The sequence below is a fragment of the Panthera onca genome, chromosome C1, assembly GCF_046562875.1.
Source record: "Panthera onca isolate mPanOnc1 chromosome C1, mPanOnc1 haplotype 2, whole genome shotgun sequence".
NCBI lineage: Eukaryota > Metazoa > Chordata > Mammalia > Carnivora > Felidae > Panthera > Panthera onca.
The window spans coordinates 5,050,939-5,068,995 of NC_138346.1; the positions used below are offsets into that span (position 1 = coordinate 5,050,939).

Here is an 18,057-nt window from a genome sequence, read left to right on the forward strand (position 1 = left end):
CAAGGCCGATGCTCTGGGCACCTGCTACGGCCGCGAGGATTCACTTGAGGCCAGGACTCTTGGCATCTCGGATACAGGCAGGCTGGCTCCTTAGCTCACCGGCGGGGTGGAGGCTTGCCGCCCGTCCTAGCACTGACCTCCTAGGCCTCCCCGTCTCCCTACCCTGGACCCGCGGGATGCCGTGTGCCGGGCACAGTGAAGGAAACAGAGTCTGCGCCTTAGAACACGGCTGTACCGGGCCAGCCCACACGTGGCCAAAGACACAAGGCCAAGGAACACAAGGGCCGTGAGAAGGTATGAGGGGCGGGAGAGAACACCTGCTGGAAGGTTCCGGACAGACTCCGCGGGACACTGTGGGCTTATTTTAGATTTGGGAAACGGAGGCCTCTCTCTCCAGAATGGTATGGGAAGAGGGGTCTCGCACTGTCCCAGGACAACCCAAACTCCCTTCTGACGGACTCACCTCACGTGAAGTGTCCCCTGAATGGTCTGATACGAAGTCTCTCTCTCTCTCTCTCTCTCTCTCTCTCTCAAGGTGGCTCTTTGTGTTTGGCATCAGTCTAGACGGAAGTCACAGAGGCGTGCCCAAACATATCAGGGAGCACGTTCAAGAACGCTCACAGCGTCACCCTCGGGACGGCCCGCACCGGGGCTGGCTGGGTGTCTGCCCACCACGGGAGCCCCACACACCGGGCGGGAGGGATGAGCTACTGACGTGGCCACCACAGGACGAGCTTCACAGAAAGGACGTGCGGAAGAGACCAGGCACCGAGTGCTGGGACGCCCGCCCGACGGCCCACGGCCAACAGGCAACGTGGGCCTTGGCGTGAGAAAGCGCGGTGCCCACCTCACGGGAGCGTGTGTGTGTGAAGAGGGGCAGCAGGGCGGCCACCCACAGGCTCTGCTGTAACTGAGCACCATGCGCTGTGTACGTTCTCGTGATGCGACGTGTCCCCAACCCCCCGAAAGGGTGAAAGTAGGTCATCTGAATGGCTTGTGCATACACAGGTCAGGTCAGCGAGCATGAGAGACAGAGCTGAGTGGGACAAGGAGACAGGTGCACTGGCCTCAATCCTCAAAGAGGGGCCCAGCCCTTCGCTGGAGGAGACGATCTGCCTCAGTATCTTTCTCCCGAATATTATCTGCATTACCAGGAAACACAGGGTCGACTACCTGGCCCATTCTGAACTCAGAAGGAGGGTCTCCTCCAACGCCCCATCTACGGATCAGCTGGCTGCTGGCCTTGATTAGCAGGGGGCAGCTCCATTACCATGCTAATCCACGGGGCCTCAGCCCCATCGCCTTGATATGGATATGCGTGTGCTTACGGGCCGGCCTGATTAGCGCGAGCTTCCATGTGTCAAAAGCGCCAGATTCTTCCCAAAGAATAATTCTGGCTTTACTTACATCCCTAAAGTGTAAGAGTTGATTTGAAAAGGTACTTACCTCCACCATATGCTATTTTTCTGAAAACAATTTGCATTTCAAAGTGACTACGGCATTTATATCTGAATGAAGATCAGTGTGTTGCCTGAACTGGTCTCAAACGAGCCTGAAAAAGACTCTGGGTTTCTATTGAACGCGGATGTTTTCGTCCGCCAAATGACATCAAAGACAGCATTCCTCTTTTAAGCTATAGGCTTCTTACATAAAAAGTAGCTTGCTCTGATTTTTTAAAAATATACTCTGAGATATAAGGTCTTTCACAGCATTCAAATAAAGATTCGTCAACAGTCATTTCTTTGAAATACAGAATTTTGCTCGTTGCGCTTTCCGTTCTGGTTCGTCTTCACGAACAAGCCTGGCCTGCCCAAAGGCTCGAACTGGAAAAAGAATACTTGGCGTCCGAATGATCGGTTACGCAGCCAGAGAAAGAGCAGCAGTTGGCGACAGGTGATAGATCACTGAAGTTTCCTGTGCATCGAGCGAGGGGGGCACGAGAGCCACAGAGGGGTCTCTGAGTGCGTGGGTATAAACCAGACCTTTATGTCCACTGTGGAGTCTCATACCTTTTAAAAACAAATGATAATTACAGGACAGGACTGATGGGAGCTCCCCCTCCCCCCTTGGAGTCCTCACCCTCAGAAACACACAGGGATTAGTTATTTTAATGTTTATTTCTGAGAAAGAGAGAGAGAGTGCGCATGCACCCAGAGGAGGGGCAGAGAGAGAGGGAGACACAGAATCCGAAGCAGGCTCCAGGCTCTGAGCTGACAGCACTGAGCCCGACGCGGGGCTCGAACTCACAGACTGAGAGATCATGACCTGAGCCACAGTAAGATGCTTAACCGACTGAGCCATCCAGGAGTCCCCATAGAGGTTGCTTTCTTAGGTCAATTCTCATTCCTACCTGGCTTCTGATGTTACAAAAGCTTGGGAGCTTGGGTGTGAGGCTGCCCTGCACTCCTCCTGGGGCGTGGACCCCCGCTGCGCGTGGGCGGGGAGACCAGTTTGCTGGAACCGGAACAGGACGGCGGAGGCTACTCTAACGGCCACGCCACTTCAAACTAGGCCTTCGCCATCTGTTCGTCCTCTAATTATAAACCCAAAAAGAATATAATTCACAACACTACCATAAAAAGTGAGATACGGGTGATTTAAGTGCCTATGAGCAAGGCCGTTCGCCTCACTATTTGCATTGGAAATCTGCCCTCCTTTTTGGCAACCAAGACTTCAGGCTAAGAGGATTTTTTTTTCCAAGGACACATTCGGTGTCTTAAAGATGCAGGCGTCCAGGATTCTGCATTGTTATAACATGACACTTGTTTTGTGAAAGGGTGCATTCAACACATCTACTGTTGAGACTGAATCGTGGGTTTCTGAGATTACCAAGTATCTTTTTTTGTGATGTGTTTTCCACACCAGGGAAGAAAGCACGTACGGGGTCCACACTTGGGTGGTAACAGCAAGTGTGACTGCCACCGAACACAACCGCGTGGCCACACTCAGAACTACAAGTCTTGGGATCAGTTCACAGTTATCTCCTCAAATGTGGAAAGAGCTCATGTTACTCTGACTTCTCCCTCTTCTACTTATGATGCCAAGGGGGAAAAAAATGAGTCCGTTCTATTGTCTTTAAAACTTATCTGGCAAAATTATATAGATAAAAGTGAGTGAGATAAACGAGAAGTCTACCAAAATCTCATGTAACAGATCAACTCATTGTTGAACACGAGCATCAAATGTTCTTAGTGGCGGCTGCAGAAATGGTGTGATTTTAGATTCCATTCCACTTAATTACGGCTCTCTAACCATGTTTGCATGTGGGCCCATAATCTTTAGAATAATTTTAGATACGTAACATCTTGCCGATCTAATGCAGTTTCTACTGCTACTTTCCGACTTCCGGATCGCTTCGTTTCCAATTTCTCACTGGTGTAAACAACACTGCAAAGGACATCTTTTATTCACACTTTTCCTCTGGATAAAATCCCAGGAGAGTCATCACAGAGTCAAACAGCATTAATATCTTCCTGGCTTCTGACGTGTGGCCTGACACATGTTGCTGATTTTCTGAGGCCAGTGGGCTAGAAGAAGATGGAACCCAGGCATCGTGAAAACAATTCAGCTCACGATTTGTAAAATGGATGTAATAACAGTGATGGTGACAAGGAAGGAGGAGAAGGAGAAACGGTGATACTAATGATGAGGACACGAATATACCTCACGTGGCCGAATGATACAAAGATCGCGTTGTGTGAAGCGCTGGGTAAACTGAAAAGCTTCTGCAGACAGGAGCACTTGTTAATTTCACCATTGGTGACTCTTCCTTCTCTCTGTAGTTTATTTAAAAATTTTTTATGTTTGTTTATTTATTTATTTTGAGAGAGAAAGAGAGACACCAACCATGAGTGGGGGAGGGGCAGAGAGCGAAAGAGAGAGTCCCAAGTAGGTTCCGCACTGTCGGCACAGAGCCTGACGTAGGGCTCGGTCTCACGAACCGTGAGATCATGACCTGAGCCAAAATCAAGAGTTGGATACTTAACTGACTGAGCCACCCAGGCACCCCTCTATCGTTTATTTTTTAATAAAAGCTTAAAATGGTGACATTGCTAAACTTGCCTGTCTCTAAATTCTGAAGAGTCTGTCTCTCTCACGTTTTTCTCGTGATAGCATCTCCTCGCGGTCACCTGCTCACGCCTGTGTCTTGCTGGTATCGTCCTCCTCACGATGCGGGAGCCCAAGTGCACGCTCAGCGCTGGGGCAATGCAGGCATGCGCCTCCCACCCTCGGTCTTCCAAAATCCCCGAAGCATTATGACCAGTTACGCCCAAGGGGTCAGAGGCACAGTTTATAAAAGGAAAGGAATAAACGAGATCATGTGCTTGGGACACGGTGCAAGCCGTGTGGATGCTGGTGTAACCTGATGGTGAAGAAAGGGGAGCCAGGGAACCCGCGGGCCTGCTCACCCCCCGCTTCCGGGCTAGCGCTGCACCCCGGGGGACGTCCCAATTGCTGTCTGGGACAATTCAAGACCAAGACATTAAGCACACCAGAAGGTCAGTTCTCACTTAAGTGACTGTACTTAGAAATAAGTTTAAATATTTTTTTTCCAAAGGCAAAGTCTGTCTATCCCAGTCGTCAGGCACCACGCTCGTTGCTGCAAAAACACTCTTTGCATCTTGCCCGATCTTCTCTGCTTCAGAACACCTGCTGCTACAGACTCCTAGGTGTTGATGGAGACCTGCGTCACCATGCTTCCTTGCGCTGGCTTACGCAACGCGCACCTCGTGCTTGTTTGGCTACGACCCGTTACTCCTACGGGTGACACGGCCAAGTTCACGTGCAATGCAGCGGTAACGAGGTATGGCGCCACCACAAGGAGGAAAACAAAACTAAGGTGTTCTTTTAAGCAACAAAATATGATGACAGCATTCGTGTAATAGGGTTCTGTGAAACGGAGCGCCTGAGACGTCCGTATCTTGCCCTCCATACTCCCAACCACTACATTCCACCGTTCGCTTTCTTCCTTGGCGATGGATAACGGTTCCGTCTTTGAGATGTTCTTTCTTCTTTCTTTGGGAAATACAGTATGTGCTTTGCACAAAATCCATTTTGACTCGCCAGCACCGTTCTGAGAGCCAATTTCTCTGGCTATCACTATATTTATTCTCCCTTTCAGGGAGGAGGCCGAGGTGGTCATGTGGGTCTACTTTCAAAGTGCCCCCTTCCCTCTCCCTTCCAGTCCTCGTGAAGCCGGTGCTCACAGAGAAACCACATCGGTGGCGTGGAGGTGAACTGCTTGGCTGTGGATGTCCTTGGGTTTTACCACCCCCCAGAAATACTCCAGAAAGGCGAATGTTCTCCATATGAGTAGAAGCCATGAAACACTGGGCCACAAGGTTGGGAGATGGCAAGCGTCATGACTTCCCTGAAGATCCTCCTCTGCCAGTGTGGGGATGGGGACGTAGTAAGGGGGCCAATCGTGGCCTCCCCTCTATCCCAGAACGGCTCCTTCCCGAGGCCCAGGCCGGCACTCAGCCGCCTTCCTGATGGCCGAGGTCCTTCCTGGCCACCCCCCCCCCCCCCCCCCCCCGCCTCTCTCAAATGCCGACCATTTGCTGGTCCAGCTTGAAACACTATTCGTCACCAAACACACACACTTTTGAAAGGGAGAAAAAGTTTCCAAACGTGTTCTTTTACTTACGGGTGTGTCTGTCCCCAGAGTGGCAGACAGCTCAGCGTTTCCAGGGTTTTTAGCTGAAATCATCACGATCAAGGTGCTTTTGGCAGTCCTTACAGAAAAGAACACCCCACATAGAGTTCAAATAATTGAAGACGGCTTCCAAAAAACGGAAGGCAGGCTCCTGATTTACACCTGAACTTGTCCCCAGTGGTCCTGCCCACAGGGTGCTGGGCGGGGGAAACCAAACAGTGCTCGTCCTCAATGGTTACCTCCTAGATGTCGCCTGGCGCGTGACGGGCACTAGTGTGGACTCAACAAAAACACAATTTGTGAGCTCACGAAACTGGGAGGGGATAACAGAGAATTAACGGTCCATGCCTGGAAGAATGACAGAAGCAACAGAACGGGTATTTGCCTAAACCTCAGTGGGAGAAACGTATAAACACAGAAACAGCTAGCAACAAGAATGCATGTCTCATAGAAGCTGCAGATGTCCGGGTTCTTCTAAAGGATAAAATAATAACTTTCGCGTCTTTTAGTTACAGATGTAGCTGACAGAAACCCCACAAAATGTTTCTTCCTTTCCCACAAAATAACGGGTTGTTAAATAGCCATCAAAACCCACTCCCGGTAAACCCTAGTGCACGGATGCAGATATCACGGGATGCTGCTGTTAGGATTTTTTTTTTTTTTTTTCGAGAAATAATTCTCAGCCAATCAGGCAAGTGTTCTACCAAGGGGCTAGGAGGGGGTTTAGCGGCGGCGCCCGATTTATGTACCAGAGGATGAACGTGGTACACAAAGTCCAAAGTGTGCCACAGGAAGGGGTGACGGAGGCCGGCACGCGGTGAGAGGCGAGCCCCGGGGTGCTGACGAGGGGCGGCCCGACAGACCGGGAGACGCACGTGACCGGCACCGGACCATGTGAAACTAAACAAAGAAAAACTTTGCTTCTATGAGACAACAACGGATCGGGTTTTGATGTTGCGTTATTATTATTAGTTTTTTTTTTTGGTAATAGCTATTACCGCCGTAACAGCAGCTTAGCGGCTCGGCGTCTGCGGTGTGAGCAGTTTTGATAAACAGCCTCTGTGGGCCACACAACGGGGATAATGTATCCTTAAGTACCGCCAATGAGCTGCCATTCTGCACAGCCAATTACTTCTGTGCGTCTGTCACTCAAAGGAAAAATGACTGAGCCCATTAGATCAAACCTTTGTCACTGTTCCTAATGCACTCTTAGGCCTCATTAATCTCCGGGAGCAGTAACAGAGCCGCCGGTGTCTCATTGCCTCCCCCGAACAGACCCACGTGAAGCCTCTCATCTCTCCCCCAAGTGCACCGCGTTAATCAAGCTCTCCTTATTACCCCAGTCCCTGTCACGGCGGAGAGCGCGCTCCCTCTTAAATGCTCTCATTATGACCCATCTTTAGAGCCGGCTAAGTGGAAAAAAAGAGAGAGGGAGAGAGGGAGAAAGAGGACGGGAGAGAAAGAGGAGAGGAAAAAGCAAGTCCGATCACATTAATATTCATGACAATAATTAGTATTCTAGGTCACTGAATATTCATGCTATTAGTTTGGTTTTTTATGGGTTTGCTGGATGTCCTGATTACTGAAGTGTGGAGGAAAACAGCATGGCGGAGACTTTAGATGTCAACGGCGGCTCGATACTCAAAACACATCCAGATCCCCGCCCCCCACCCCGGAAAAGCAGCCTCAACCCTCCCGACGGCTTTCGGCTTTCGTATTTTGAAACCGCCGGGGGCCAGGAGCGGAGGGAGGGAGGGAGGCAAGGGGGCAAGGTCTCCCCCGCTACGAAGGCCCACCCGTCGCCCCGGTGCGGGTAAAAGCACAGTCGTGGTCCCGAATACCCAACAAAGACACCCTCTCAGGACAGGGAGGTATGTGGCAGCTCGGAACCAAATGTGGCAGGAAAAAAGAGACGCTGGGCCACGGCCCGCGAGCCCAGGGCCCTCGGAGATCCCGGAAAGGCCCGCAGAGCGCCTCTCTGCCCACCGCTCTGCCACTGCAGGGGGCACGCAGTCTGCAGGCGGCACGGGTTTACGGTGTTGAACCCACAACGACTACACAGAGGCTACAGAAACAAAAGTGCGTGGCAAGAAAACAGATGAATTCCAGGGGCGCCTGGGGGGCTCAGTCGGTTAAGCGTCCGACTTCGGCTCAGGTCATGATCTCACGGTTCGTGGGTCCGAGCCCCGCGTCGGGCTCTGTGCGGACGGCGCGGAGCCTGGAACCTGCTTCGGATCCTGTGTCTCCCTCTCTCTCTGCCCCTCCCCTGCTCATGCTCTGTCTCTCAAAAATAAATAAATGTTAAAAAAATGTAGGAAAAATTAATTCCACAATTTCTTCCTTTTCTTCACTGGGGACAAGCACAGCTGTAACGACGGATTCTTGAGACACTTCTGGAGACTCGCCCTGGGCCACGCTTTGGAAAGGCAGCACGCGGCGTGTTACCCTCACAAGAGCGGAGGTGGGCCCATTTTCCACCGTAACGATGAGGAAGAAGCTGACGTTCGCAGAGACACCTGTTCAAGGTCCCGAGATGGTGAAGGTGGGACTCAAGTTAGTGTTTCTGCCTCCCCGGGCCCGACCGCTGGCCATTACATTGTCCTGTTGTCTACTTCAATGTCAAAGGAACTTAAGGACCTGATACGAGTCTGCGTTCCGTCATCGGTGGATACCATTCTACCTACCACACCAGCCTGGCCAATGACCCAGGTCGGAAAACAGGACATCTGACGGTCTTCTCTGGAAGCATATCTGCAATTACAATTGGGTGGATTCTCAAAAATGTGGCCTTGGATTAGAATGGCCGAGTGGGTTCCAAGCCAAAGCAATGGAAAAGACAGATGATGCCACAGACATCCTGCGTGAGTGACCTTGGAGGAGGGGGAGGATTCCCTGGGGAGGGGGAGACTTAATCAGGCCTGAATAAGTATCTTCTGGATTCTTCTTTTTCTTCTTCCTCCTCTTCTTTTTTGCTGGAGTAGATGCTTAAGCGGATTTTCCAAAAAGTCACTTGGCTTCTGTATTCCTATACGTCATCTAAAACAATTCTTTTCTATTTTCATACTTGATTGATAGTAGTTTGGCCCTGCATATAGACTTCTAGGTTCAAAATGATTGGCCCTTAGTGTTTTAATTGCTTTAAGTTTATTTTTATTTAATTTTGAGAGAGAGCAAGTGGGGGAGAGGCAGAGACAGAGGGAGACAGAATCCCAAGCAGGCTCCCTGTTGTCAGTGCAGAACCCGATGCAGGGCTCGAACCCACAAACCGCAAGATTGTGACTTGAGCTGAGATCAAGAGTCAGACGCTGAGCCAACTGAGCCACCCGGCCACCCCTAAGTGATTGGTCCTTAGAAAGGAATTCTTCCGTTACTTTTTAGCACGTGGCGTTTGCGCTGAGAAGGCGACAGGCCAGACGAGTTCCGTCTCTTGGCAGGTAACCTCGCTCTCTCCTCCTACCTGGGATGCTTTCTGGGATTTTCTCTGTGCTTTCAGAGCCTCCTGTCTCCTCCAGCTTCATACCAGGCTCTTCGGACAAGAAGACGCCAACATATGTCTTCTTTTGCACACCTACGTCACCAATGGTATCCTTGGCCATGTTCTTTATAGTATTTAACCTATCTACGGAATTTTTGATTTTTGTCATCTTTTTTCTTTAATTTGCAAGAAGTCTTTCCCCCCAGGTTTTTCATATAATCTTTAGTTTGTTGCATTTTATGAAAACAGTAATTAATCTCTTCCTTCCTTCTCCCTCAGCGTCACTCCCTTTATTCTAGGATCACTAGTCCATTTGTTTCTCTCGGTCCCTGTTTGCTTTTACTGCTGGATTCCACAGACCTCTTGATTGTCTGTACTCGTATTTATGAGTCAGAGCCTGAGGGTCGATCAGGCCGATGCAGGGGTTTCCCTGTGGCCTCTGGACATGGGTGTGGCACACGCTGACGGGTAGGTTCAGTTCAGATCGACAGCGCAGGGTTCACGGGCAGGCTGGTGCCCTTCAGTTATGTCCCTCACGGTCAGAGGGGACATTCCTTGCCATTTATTTACATTTCTCTGTGACTGTGCAGAGCTCTGAGTTTCCCAAGCTGCTCCCTTCTCTTTCAAGCATCAGCATCCACATCAGGTTGGAGACGGGGATGCCCAGGGTTGGCTCTTCCGGAATGCGTCCCTGAGCCCGCCATGCCTGCATTTCACAGCTGCCCGACAGGAGCGTGGGGCCACCCCACCTTCATGAAGGCTCATTTACTCTGCTTAACTGGTGAGCTCAGTTATTAGTACGCAAGGGAGCTGCTTTGACATGTTTCTCTCCTCTTTCCCGAGCCCAGGGCAAAACCTTACATCACGATCATCACGTTTCCAGCATTCTCGTGTACGAAATGTGGTCAACATTCCAAGACTGGCAAAGCATTTCCCAACACCAGGAATAACATAGGACCTCTCTCCCCGCCCCAGTGATCTTCTAGCCCCTTGCCTCCTTTGTCCTTTGAGCACTGATCGCCAACTTCAATGGCCTTATCTGTTTCTGTTTCTTCTGTCTCCTCTGCCACCGCTGTGGAGTATGAGGCCCCTGGAGGGAAGGCCTTGTACTGCCCCCAAGTCTCCAGACCACTCATCAGGACTGGGCATACACACGGCAGACCCAACAACGACGGAAGATGAAGCGTACAGGAAACAGGAAGCGAGGCAGTAAAGTGCCCAAATCATGACATTGGATGTAAAGGCTAAAAAGCAAACTGACGTACGATGAGGCACTGTAATATGTGAAATGCGAGATGCATTATGACCGTATGCTAGAAAATGAAGACAGACATCTGAATAAACACTCCAACCAACAAGAGTTCAGGAAGACGGCCGGAGATAAAGTATAAGGATTAGGAGCTTTCTTATTTCTTGCCAAGTAGGTGACAGAATAGACAGCCCCCTTCACTCTCCTCCCCCACCCCCCAAAAAGATCAGCTTCGCACGTCACCAAAAACGGACAGAACGGATCCGCACGGTACATCTCGACGAAGTCCTGGAACTTTACTGAGGGATGTGTATTAAGTTTGAGTAAGTTGGGCAAGACCTGTGTTCCATGGCAAGAAACTCAAACGTAGTAGTCACTGCTCCAGTTAACTGATAGGTTAGAAGCAATGCCAGTTAGAGCCACCGTGGGATTCTTTTTTTGGGCGGGAGGGGAAGGTCTCAAGTTACTCTGAAGTTTACTGGAAAAAATAAACGAGTGGCAACAGTCAAGAACGACAATAAAACGGACGAGTCATATTACTGCCAGATAACAGACTGAGTCATGAATCTGAGACACTGTGGTAAACCCATACATGATAACATCATGTGGAGACAGTGGGTCAACTGAATAGAGTCTCAAGGCCAGAAACATGGTGGATTTGATTAAATTAGTTGTACAATAAAGGTGATGCATAAAATTATAAGGAAACAGTTCAACACAGAAAGGACAATTCGTTATCTATTGGAATAAAAAGTTTGATTAGATTTATTCTTGCACATAATTGACCCAAACAGATTAAAGATGGATTAAAGGCTAAATATTTTTCAAAAACAGGCAATAAAATTGTGAAACTCAGAAATACATATGTCAATTGTTAAGTGTTTTCAGGATTTCAAGAGGCCTTCTAAACATCTAAAGTAGAAACCACTGAAGGACTTCTGATTTGATTCTGCGTATATATTTTGATCATATATTAAAAACGGGGAAAACCTCTACCTGCAGATAAGACGATAAAATTTAAAAAGAAGCAAATAATAAACGGGGGAAATATCTGCAGAATGTATTATAAAGCGCTAATATCCTCAATATATAAAGAGTTCTTACAGATCAATAAAAAAGACAAACACCTAGTACAAAAAAGGGAAAAGACGACATCTAAACAATTCAATATAAGAAATACCTGTGACAATAAACGTGAGATGGCCAACCTTAGTCCTAACTGAAGAAATCCACATAAAGCAGGAGATATTTTTATTGCTTATCAGATTACTACAGATTCTAAAAATGATAATAGCAATGCCACAAGTGTGTGTGTGTGAAATGGGAACTCGCTTAATAGGTGGTAGGGTATTTGTATAACAAAACCTTTCCAGAAATTAATTTGGAATGTACATCAAGAATCTCATGAGTGTTTATATTCACTGGCTGAATCGCTTCACTTACGGACCTTTATTCTAAGACAAGAAGTGTTATGCACAAGGATTTAGGGACACGCAAGTGTCACGTCTGTGCAAAATGAGAAAGCTACTAGAAGGGAAGGCACACGAGACACTTACCTACTCCAACAGCACCGAGGTAAGAAAACAAATAAAAAGGAACAGCATAAAAAGAAACAACCATGACCAGTTAACTCGGAGCTCTAGAACAAAACGGCAAAATTCAAAGGAGTTGTAAAGAAGGATACTGTTAAGCACACGGGAAGTTCTTGGGCAAAGAGCTCTAAAACAGTTACAGTAATACTATTTTTAGCCGGAAGTCCACCCCGTAAGTGTAACGCCAATTCACTGCCAGGTAAATTTGCTGTGTTCAGGTGAGAGAGCACCTGGGAAGCAGGGAATGGAGGGCCGCCCGCCGATGAGGTCACCTGCACGCTGAGACAAGCGTGCCGTGACCACGAGACCCTCTCTTCCCCCAGAGGGGCACTGTGATCCTGCAGATGTCACACCCCCATTTCCTCGTCCCCACTTGTGATGCAAAGGAGAGGAAAAACCAAGCAGGCTCCCTTTAAGAAAGATTAACTTAGCGGGGCGCCTGGGTGGCTCAGTCCGTTAAGTGCCCGACTCTTGATTTTGGCTCAGGTCATGATCTCGTGGCTCGTGAGTCTGAGCCTCACTTCGGGCTCTGTGCTGACGGTGTGGAGGCTGCTTGGGATTCTCTCTCCCCCTATCTCTGTCCTCCCTGACTCGTGCTTTCTCAACCCTTCCTGCTCTAGACAAATAAATAAACATTAAGAAAATTAAAAAAAAAAAAAAAAAGGAATTAACTTGGCTTAGGGCTGAAAGAATGCGCTGTAACCAACTGGGCTTGGGAGCGTGGAAAAGGGGTTTCGGCATTTCCCCGCGCCCTCCCGTCCACCCAAGGCAGGGGCGTTAAAAAGAAATGGGGGCACTGAAAAACACTCCTTTAACCCAGGCCCAGGCCATACATAACCTACTGCATGGGACAGGACATGGTTAAATGGCATCCTGTACTTTCTGTTTACCAAATGTCACATTTTTCCTTAGGAAAACGAGCAGTGGCACCATGGGATGCAAGTCTCAAGATTCAGGAATTTAAACAGCGAAACTTACGTATCCAAACTTCTCCACCTCGGAGGCTCCTCTCCCACCCTAATGCCTGGCAAATTCCCTTCCTCTGTTTACACTCAGCACAGGTGGTGCCCCGGCCCTGAGGCCTTGCCCCGTCTCCTAGGGTAGCGCTGAACACGTCACCCCTGGGCCTGCGGGCCCTCGTACGTACTCCTGCCGTGGCCTGCTATGTGGCACTGCGTTTACTTGTCTGCTCGTCTGTCTTCCCCACCAGAGGCTGAGATTCTGGAGAGTAGAGATGATGTCTTAACCTTCTGTGTCCCCAGGGCCCGGGACCAGGCCTGGCATACGTCAGAAATGCCATACACGTTTGTTGACTTGAAGAAATAAATGCGTGGATCTGACACGATGGGTTACAAGGGCAAGTGGCAAATCAGCTGGTTTGAAGAGGCCTGCCTCTTGCAGAAGTTCTGCGGCTCAGGGACCCTGTATCCACCATACATACCATTCCTGGCACAGAACAGGTGGTCAGTAAGTATGTTTTGAGTAAATTAATAAATACGAAGTGGTGAAGACGTTAGCTCTTCATTCAATACAGAATTTTTGTTTTCCCTTGGGCGGTTCTTTTCTCTCTTCTAATCCCGGCATTAGCACACCACCCTGAAGAGGGAAACTTCATACATGTCTTGGAAGGAAGGTCAGCAGGTCCTAAGGGACCTTGTCACCACTCTGGAATGAACCGATGTCTCCTTTGATGGCAAGCCCAGCCCAGGTTTGTTTTGATTGGTAGTAACGGCTGCTGCTTGTATTGTACTTTAGGAGTTTCCCAAAACTGTCGTATGTGTTATCTTACCTGCCATCACATCTCTGTGAGGTAGGCAGGCCAGGCAAGATCGACCTGATGTGGCGGTAAAACCTGGCTGAGTGAGCGGTCCAACACCACTTGGCATCATGAAGTAAAGCCCAAGCTATGGCCTCCAATTCTGGCCCCTTTCTCCTACCCTGCTTTCACCAACCAATGCCATATTTATGCCACAGAACCGTGGGGTTAGCATCATCCCTCTTTAAAGGCACTTAACATCTCAGAAAGGGGAAAATGCAGCATTTTTAAGAAGCAAAGACATATGCTAGAAAGTGCCGCATAACCATAATTTATTTTGAGAAGACTGGATGTAGGTTAGAGGGGAGAAAGGGGCTTTTTGCCGGGGAAAACAAATCCATGTGTTGAAGCGTGTCAGAAGGAGGACTCCAGCCTTTTCTCTGATAATAATCACCAGAAGGTTAAAGCCGGGGGCAGTCATTTGCAAAGATTCTTAAACAAAAGCGAACCATGACTTTTGGAATGGCTTGCAATTGCACACAAAGGCCAGGAATCTCTAAACACATCTAAATTTGAGAAAACACGCTCTCAGATCCCGAATTAAAAAGCAAATTCTCCTTTGAAAGAGAACAGGAAAAATTACAGTTGTGTTAAAGAATGACCCGACAGTTACCACACAAAACCGAGAGAACGGAAATCTTAGGTCCAACGGTTTCCTTGAAATCTTGCTCCAAATAGCTCTCCTACTTTTATCCACTTGGTCGCCACAAATGAATACCAACCCTTGATATCTGCACGATCAATTTACGTATTTTAGAAGGCCCTCGAATCCTCGATCATATGTGAGACTCGACTTTCAACTACACAACTCTGGGAGGACCTCGTGGTTTGGTCTGGGCGGCCGTGACTCAAAATGGCACCAGGCGCTGGCTGGCAGTCACAGAACCACCCACAGAAGCGAAGAGGTTTCTAAGCCTTAACGTACAATGTTAATGGTTAAAATCTCACTTGACCGCAAGGGCTCCGCACTCTCCTGCAACCAGCGACATCTACTGCCGTCGTCACGCTGGATTCTTCAGCACGTCCGCTGCGAGCTTACCTGAATTTGGGGAGATGTGTAAACTGCTCATGTCCTTGGACAGGCCATTGGTTTTAGGGCTGGAGATGGGCGCACAGGCCGACGTGGCTCGGGGTGGCCTCTTCCCTGGGACTTTCACAGTGGTTCTCAGAAGATCAATCTCTTTACCATGAACATTCTGCATGTAATCCTGTTCAAAATGTTAAACATCCAAGAGATATTAAAAAGAAGACCTTTCACAATCTAGGACACAAGGTTCTATCAGATACCACGAGTTGTAATCCTATGACCCTTCCACTGTGGCAAGCACTTTAAAAATAATGAGGTTTTGATCTGTCTACTATGGTGGCATCATCGTTATATTGAAACCACAGTCTCTTTGTCCTGAACTAACCCAGGCCCCGCAAATCCAAGCAGACACAGGAAATGCTTCCATCAGGGGGATCAGAAACCAGCTGGAGAAAACAAGTGTCCACGTGAAATCGTATTTTATAAACTGCTGCTTATAGAAAGTGCACTAGGACCCCGGGGTCTTCCTGTAAGTTTCAGGTAAAGTTCCAGGGAGTAGGGAGCTATTTTATAACAACTGTTCTGCCTTGGATGGCAACACCACTAAGCCTCTAGATAAGAATGAAGCGGTCTGTTGGGAACTCAGGTAGAAACTCCTGAAATAAAAGGCCAAGCATTTTACTAATAAGGACCAGGAAAATGTCTGAGGGCGTCGGTGGTACGGTGTCGAGAAAACGTGGAGCTCGCGGATGGGTGTGTAATGGCTGGATGTGATGTGGAAAAAGAAAGAACGTTCTTTGGTACTCAAGCATCGTGTTTCTCCGAGCGGCTCACCGTGCCCAGAGAAAGCATCTTTGTGTTCTCTTCATGCTGGAGGTGGATGACCCAGTTAACAGGGAGCCACAGGGATGTCTAGGTAGATAGGGATGGTCTCTGTGGGGGTCGCTGGACAATTCCGTGCAGAGTAAAACATTATCTAAGAGTTGGTTGTCGGGTCGGGGGAGAGGAGAAGCAGCTGAGAGGGTGAGGGGCCGACTGGTGAGTTAGGAATTACTGACCCTTCAAAATGCATTTTTTTTTGGCAAAGTGCCCCCTGGCCAAACACGTAGACATGTTAAATCGACCTCACACATTAAGAAAGGGCATATTCTAAAACATTCTTGGGCAAATAGCACGTCAAGTGTTTTAAGGCTAAGCATGAAATGAAACAAATGCATTCCTTCCTTGGCAGAATCTTGGTAGAATTCCTTTCAGAATATAAAGGGGAAATGCCAATAAATTTGTAGTTAGGATGAACAATGAAGTTCTTGTCAATGTAATTTCAGAAGAACCGCCAAATAAACCAGGGTGTGGGCCGCCAGGGACCCAGGGAGGCTGGAAAAGTGAGTTGTAATTGCTAACCCGTAGGGTCAAGTGACGCAGAGAGAACCAGATAAAGTCCTAGAAGGACAGCACAAGGGACAGAGACCCAGGCTGTGGATGAGGAAAGTCGGCCAAAGTCCATCAAGGGAGGCAAAGGGGGCCTAGAGAGCAGCAGGGAAGCCGAGGCAAGGATCCCCGGCTTCTGGGAAGCAGGCTGCGGAGCCTTTCAGTTCACGTGCCAGCAGGTGAAGGGGCTGAGAAGCAGTCACTGGCTCATCAAACAGCAGGACGGTTGCGGACAGAAGCAACGACACAAAAAAGGAACCAGAAGCACAAGATTCCAACACAGGGGAAGGAACCCGCACGCGGCTCCTCAGGACAGACAGCACGAGAAGAGGCATCGTCCCTCCGCAGTCTGCTGGAGGGAGGGTCGGCCTCGAGTGTTAAAAGCAGAGACCTCACCCCACAACGCAAGCACTTACAGGGCCCCTGGGTGGCTTAGTCGGTTCAGCATCTGACTCTTGATTTCGGCTCAGGTCATGATCTCATGGTTCGTGAGATCGAGCCTCGCGTCGGGCTCCGTGCTAGCGGCACAGGGTCTGCTTGGGATTCTCTCTCTCTGCTCCTCCCCTGCACTCTCTCGATCTCTCAAAGTAAATAAATAAACTTAGAAAAAAGGTGGGGAGGAGGGGCACCTGGGTGGCTCAGTTGGTTGAGTGTCCGACTTTGGCTCAGGTCATGCTCTCACGGTTTGTGGGTTCAAGCCCCACACTGGGCTTGCTGGTGTCAGTCCACCAGCGTGGAGCCCACTTCAGATCCTCTGTCCCCCCTCTCTGCCGCTCGCTCACTTGCACTCTCTCAAAAATAAACATTAAAATAAGCAATTAAAATAAACAATAAAATAAAATAAACAAAAATCCCTATTCTGCCATGCTTTAAAAAAAAATGAGAATTGTTTAAAAAAAAAGAGAGAGAGAGAGAGAGAGAGCACTTAGAGGGGGGCACGCGGGAGCTGACCCAGACTCAGGAAAGAGGGCGTGGGAATTCTCAGCAGAGGAGGAAGGGCAGGAAGAAGAAGCCCAGAAGGGGAAGGCCTGGCCACGGTGGGGGGGGGAGACGTTCTGATGGAGCAAACACAGAACTCTAGAAAGTTGGAAAAGTACCAACCCAGAAGGAAAAGACACCACAGGGTCCCTAATGACTTCCTAAGGATACAACTCAAATGGCCAATTCTTGATGGCAAACACACACTCACAAGGCCAAGCAAGGCCAGAGCCAGGAGGAACCTGGGACTGAAGACGGCCAGAGAAAGGATCAGGGCTGCACCAAAGTGGGGCAGATACAGACCAGTTCTTCAGAGGCAGTGGCGAGGCTGGGCCTTCATCAGCACTTGTAAAACCAACCATCCGGAGAGCGGTAGTGGCACCCACAAGCCTCCCGTGAGCCATGGAGGCCAGGAGCAGAGGTCCCGAGGCCTGCTGACCCCGCAGGACGCGCTGCCTGGAGTCAGTCTCCGCCATCCCAACAAGACCGAAGACTCCACGTGGGAGTCGAGACGCTTGGGCAACACCCCAAAATATAATCAACCGTGAAAGAGCTGTGGTTTTGGAAGGATATGGACCAAAGACAGAAAGACGGTGGTTACGAAGGCAGAGTGAAGGAGCAAACAGACCCAGACAGGAAGGAATACGGGAAGACTCATGACTGAGCTCAAGGTTTTGGGGATGTGAACAAAAAGCAACAAGGAAGCCATCCTTGCTTAGTGGAGGGCAAAGTGTCAAGGTCATTAAAGAAAAAACAAAGGTCGTTCTTAGACATCTTTAACGTACTTCCATTAATATCCAACGAAAATGGGCAAACCCAAGCTTCAGAACCAAAGT

At 49.1% G+C, this 18,057-nt stretch overlaps 1 protein-coding gene across 15 annotated transcripts in view; it reads right to left on the reverse strand.

Annotated features, from left to right (window-relative positions):
* The window catches only part of AGAP1 (ArfGAP with GTPase domain, ankyrin repeat and PH domain 1), a 550,398-nt gene that overhangs the window by 173,667 nt on the left and 358,674 nt on the right, over positions 1-18,057 (reverse strand). For all 15 annotated transcript variants that reach the window (XR_013557140.2, XM_078450755.2, XM_078450753.2 and 12 more), the window contains one exon: positions 14,828-14,996. Coding sequence is in view for 14 of the 15 variants with exons in the window: in XM_078450755.2 (XP_078306881.1) it covers positions 14,828-14,996 (169 nt within the window). In the remaining variant the exon portion in view is untranslated. The remainder of the gene's footprint in view (positions 1-14,827; positions 14,997-18,057) is intronic.